Source organism: Somniosus microcephalus, unplaced genomic scaffold (genome assembly GCF_052327205.1).
Source record: "Somniosus microcephalus isolate GS21.2 unplaced genomic scaffold, FLI_Smic_1.0 scaffold271, whole genome shotgun sequence".
NCBI classification, from domain to species: Eukaryota; Metazoa; Chordata; class Chondrichthyes; order Squaliformes; family Somniosidae; genus Somniosus; species Somniosus microcephalus.
In genome coordinates, this window is record NW_028225458.1 from 3,129 (window position 1) to 7,500 (window position 4,372).

Below are 4,372 nucleotides of genomic sequence, written 5' to 3' on the forward strand. Positions count from 1 at the left end.
GTCTAGTCCTGTTAGAACTGGGAGTGTCGGCCTAGATTATGGGGCTCAAGTCTGTGGAGTGGGATTAGAACCCCATTAACCACCTGACTCAGAGGCGAGAAGTGCTGCCCGCTGAGCCACGGCTGACCCTAGTGCTGAGGAGGGGCTGAGCCTGGTCACCAGGGGAGTATGGAGGTTACCCGCTCCATTCCACCATTCGGCAGAATCTCACATTGGTATTCTACCGGGCAGTGGCAGTGCCCCATCGTGCCAGCCTATCGCCACGACAGCATTTATTCCAGCTCTGTGTCAGTCTAACCCTACTGGGGTTTGATAGCAATCCTGAGAAGTGCCTTATATATTGTGTTAGCGCTATATAAGTTGCTGCTGTTGTTAGCAAGCAGTTTACTCTCAGTTACAGACAGCCAAGTGTAGTCCTCACACATCTGCCCCTGAAGGGTTAAGCCTTTCTTCAGATAACTCAGGACTCATCGTTCCCTCGTTTTCAGTGGATCGCAGTTTATCATCAGATCAATGTGTAAATGGAAACTGTACAGAGCTGCTTGTTACAAAGACAACAGATGCTGCTAATCAAAGGGCAAATCGGCTGATGACAGCTCGCACAATACCCGTGGAAAAACTTCCTGTCGAGACATCTTTTGATCTCAGTCGCACTGAGAAACTGGCTCCGAGCGTCCCCACCCTGTCATTCCGCGGAAACAGTGTTGTTAAAATGTCAGAAGGCTCTTTGTGCGGGTTGAAGGGGTGATTGACAAGGACCGGTAGCCCCTCCCGCTATCTGAGTTGGACTGTCTATATATAGATCTCTCCGTCTCCTCAGCTTCAGGCAGAGCTGCAGCACCCAGACTTGTACTGAGCCAAGGCGCACCTTGGACCGGAATCTCTGCCTGAAGATTGTTTCCAGTTTTTTTTTCTGAATCTTCGAAAGAATCAGCCGTCAGGATGTGTCGAGGGTTGGCTGCGCTACCCAGCACCTGCATCGAGAGGTACTTGCCTTTTCGTTTTACCTCTTCGCCGCAGTTGGTCGGACGGTTGGTCAGTTGGTGTGGACGGTTGGTCAGTTGGTGCGGATGGTTGGTCAGTTGGTGTGGACAGTTGGTCAGTTGGTGTGGACGGTTGGTCAGTTGGTGTGGACGGTTGGTCAGTTGGTGTGGACGGTTGGTCAGTTGGTGCGGACGGTTGGTCAGTTGGTCAGTTGGTGTGGACGGTTGGTCAGTTGGTGCGGATGGTTGGTCAGTTGGTGTGGACGGTTGGTCAGTTGGTGCGGATGGTTGGTCAGTTGGTGCGGATGGTTGGTCAGTTGGTCAGTTGGTGTGGACGGTTGGTCAGTTGGCCAGTTGGTGCAGACGGTTGGTCAGTTGGTGCGGACGGTTGGTCAGTTGGTGTGGACGGTTGGTCAGTTGGTGCGGACGGTTGGTCAGTTGGTGTGGACGGTTGGTCAGTTGGTGTGGGCGGTTGGTCAGTTGGTGTGGACGGTTGGTCAGTTGGTCAGTTGATGCGGACAGTTGGTCAGTTGGTCAGTTGATGCGGACAGAGTCAGTTTAGCTCCGTGGTAGAATACTGATCCGTGGGTAAGAAGGTCATGGGCTCAAGTCCTACTCCAGAAAACTTGATCACATAATCTATGCTGTGTCTCTGAGGGAGCACTGCACTGTCGGAGGTGCCATCTTTCAGATGAGACGTAAAACCGAGGCCCCGTCTGCTCTCTCAGGTGGACGTAAAAGATCCCATGGCACTATTTTGAAGAAGAGCAGGGGAGTTCTCCCCGGTGTTCTGGCCAATATTTATCCCTCAATCAATGTCACTAACAAAGAATTGTCTGGTCATTTATCTCATATGCTGTTTGTGGGACCTTGCTGTGCGCAAATTGGCATTTCTCTGTGTTTACTGCGAGCTTTGTACAGAACGAACACTGAGCAATAGTGAATGCTGTGCCAACATGTGGGCATAGCTGGGCTCATTGACCGTCACTGTGGTACAGTTTGCCTACCTCCCCTGAAGACACAGACTCCCCCTGGGGTACAGCTCCCTCTCCTCCCCTGAAGACACAGACTCCCCCGGGGTACAGCTCCCTCTCCTCCCCTGACACGGACTCCCCCGGGGTACAGCTCCCTCTCCTCCCCTGAAGACACAGACTCCCCCGGGGTACAGCTCCCTCTCCTCCCCTGAAGACACAGACTCCCCCTGGGGTACAGCTCCCTCTCCTCCCCTGACACAGACTCACCTGGGGTACAGCTCCCTCTCCTCCCCTGACACAGACTCACCTGGGGTACAGCTCCCTCTCCTCCCCTGACACAGACTCACCTGGGGTACAGCTCCCTCTCCTCCCCTGACACAGACTCACCTGGGGTACAGCTCCCTCTCCTCCCCTGAAGACACGGACTCCCCCTGGGGTACAGCTCCCTCTCCTCCCCTGAAGACACAGACTCCCCCTGGGGTACAGCTCCCTCTCCTCCCCTGAAGACACAGACTCCCCTGGGGTACAGCTCCTCTCCTCCCCTGAAGACACAGACTCCCCTGGGGTACAGCTCCCTCTCCTCCCCTGAAGACACAGACTCCCCCTGGGGTACAGCTCCCTCTCCTCCCCTGACACAGACTCACCTGGGGTACAGCTCCCTCTCCTCCCCTGAAGACATGGACTCCCCCGGGGTACAGCTCCCGCTCCTCCACTGAAGACACGGACTCCCCCTGGGGTACAGCTCCCTCTCCTCCCCTGAAGACACAGACTCCCCCTGGGGTACAGCTCCCTCTCCTCCCCTGAAGACACGGACTCCCCCTGGGGTACAGCTCCCTCTCCTCCCCTGAAGACACAGACTCCCCCTGGGGTACAGCTCCCTCTCCTCCCCTGAAGACACAGACTCCCCTGGGGTACAGCTCCCTCTCCTCCCCTGAAGACACAGACTCCCCCTGGGGTACAGCTCCCTCTCCTCCCCTGACACAGACTCACCTGGGGTACAGCTCCCTCTCCTCCCCTGAAGACATGGACTCCCCCGGGGTACAGCTCCCGCTCCTCCACTGAAGACACGGACTCCCCCCGGGGTACAGCTCCCTCTCCTCCCCTGAAGACACAGGCTCCCCTGGGGTACAGCTCCTCTCCTCCCCTGAAGACACGGACTCCCCTGGGGTACAGCTCCCTCTCCTCCCCTGAAGACACGGACTCCCCTGGGGTACAGCTCCCTCTCCTCCCCTGAAGACACAGACTCCCCTGGGGTACAGCTCCCTCTCCTCCCCTGAAGACATGGACTCCCCTGGGGTACAGCTCCCTCTCCTCCCCTGAAGACACGGACTCCCCTGGGGTACAGCTCCTCTCCTCCCCTGAAGACACAGACTCCCCCTGGGGTACAGCTCCCTCTCCTCCCCTGACACAGACTCCCCTGGGGTACAGCTCCCTCTCCTCCCCTGACACAGACTCCCCTGGGGTACAGCTCCCTCTCCTCCCCTGAAGACACGGCTCCCCCTGGGGTACAGCTCCCTCTCCTCCCCTGAAGACACAGACTCCCCTGGGGTACAGCTCCCTCTCCTCCCCTGAAGACACAGACTCTCCCTGGGGTACAGCTCCCTCTCCTCCCCTGAAGACACAGACTCTCCCTGGGGTACAGCTCCCTCTCCTCCCCTGAAAACACAGACTCCCCTGGGGTACAGCTCCCTCTCCTCCCCTGAAGACACAGACTCTCCCTGGGGTACAGCTCCCTCTCCTCCCCTGAAGACACAGACTCCCCTGGGGTACAGCTCCCTCTCCTCCCCTGAAGACATGGACTCCCCCTGGGGTACAGCTCCCTCTCCTCCCCTGACACAGACTCACCTGGGGTACAGCTCCCTCTCCTCCCCTGAAGACATGGACTCCCCCGGGGTACAGCTCCCGCTCCTCCACTGAAGACACGGACTCCCCCTGGGGTACAGCTCCCTCTCCTCCCCTGAAGACACAGACTCTCCCTGGGGTACAGCTCCCTCTCCTCCCCTGAAGACACAGACTCCCCTGGGGTACAGCTCCCTCTCCTCCCCTGAAGACACGGACTCCCCCTGGGGTACAGCTCCCTCTCCTCCCCTGAAGACACAGACTCTCCCTGGGGTACAGCTCCCTCTCCTCCCCTGAAGACACAGACTCTCCCTGGGGTACAGCTCCCTCTCCTCCCCTGAAGACACAGACTCCCCTGGGGTACAGCTCCCTCTCCTCCCCTGAAGACACGGACTCCCCCTGGGGTACAGCTCCCTCTCCTCCCCTGAAGACACGGCTCCCCCTGGGGTACAGCTCCCTCTCCTCCCCTGAAGACACGGCTCCCCCTGGGGTACAGCTCCCTCTCCTCCCCTGAAGACACGGACTCCCCCTGGGGTACAGCTCCCTCTCCTCCCCTGAAGACACGGCTCCCCCTGG

At 58.4% G+C, this 4,372-nt stretch overlaps 1 protein-coding gene across 1 annotated transcript in view; it reads left to right on the forward strand.

Annotated features, from left to right (window-relative positions):
• The first annotated feature begins 719 nt into the window (after positions 1-719).
• Positions 720-4,372, forward strand: part of LOC147081951 (regulator of G protein signaling 5-like) — a 13,081-nt gene continuing 9,428 nt past the window's right edge. Inside the window, exon 1 of the mRNA XM_085980575.1 lies at positions 720-986. Within this exon, the coding sequence (XP_085836701.1) occupies positions 943-986 (44 nt within the window). The 5' untranslated portion in view covers positions 720-942. The remainder of the gene's footprint in view (positions 987-4,372) is intronic.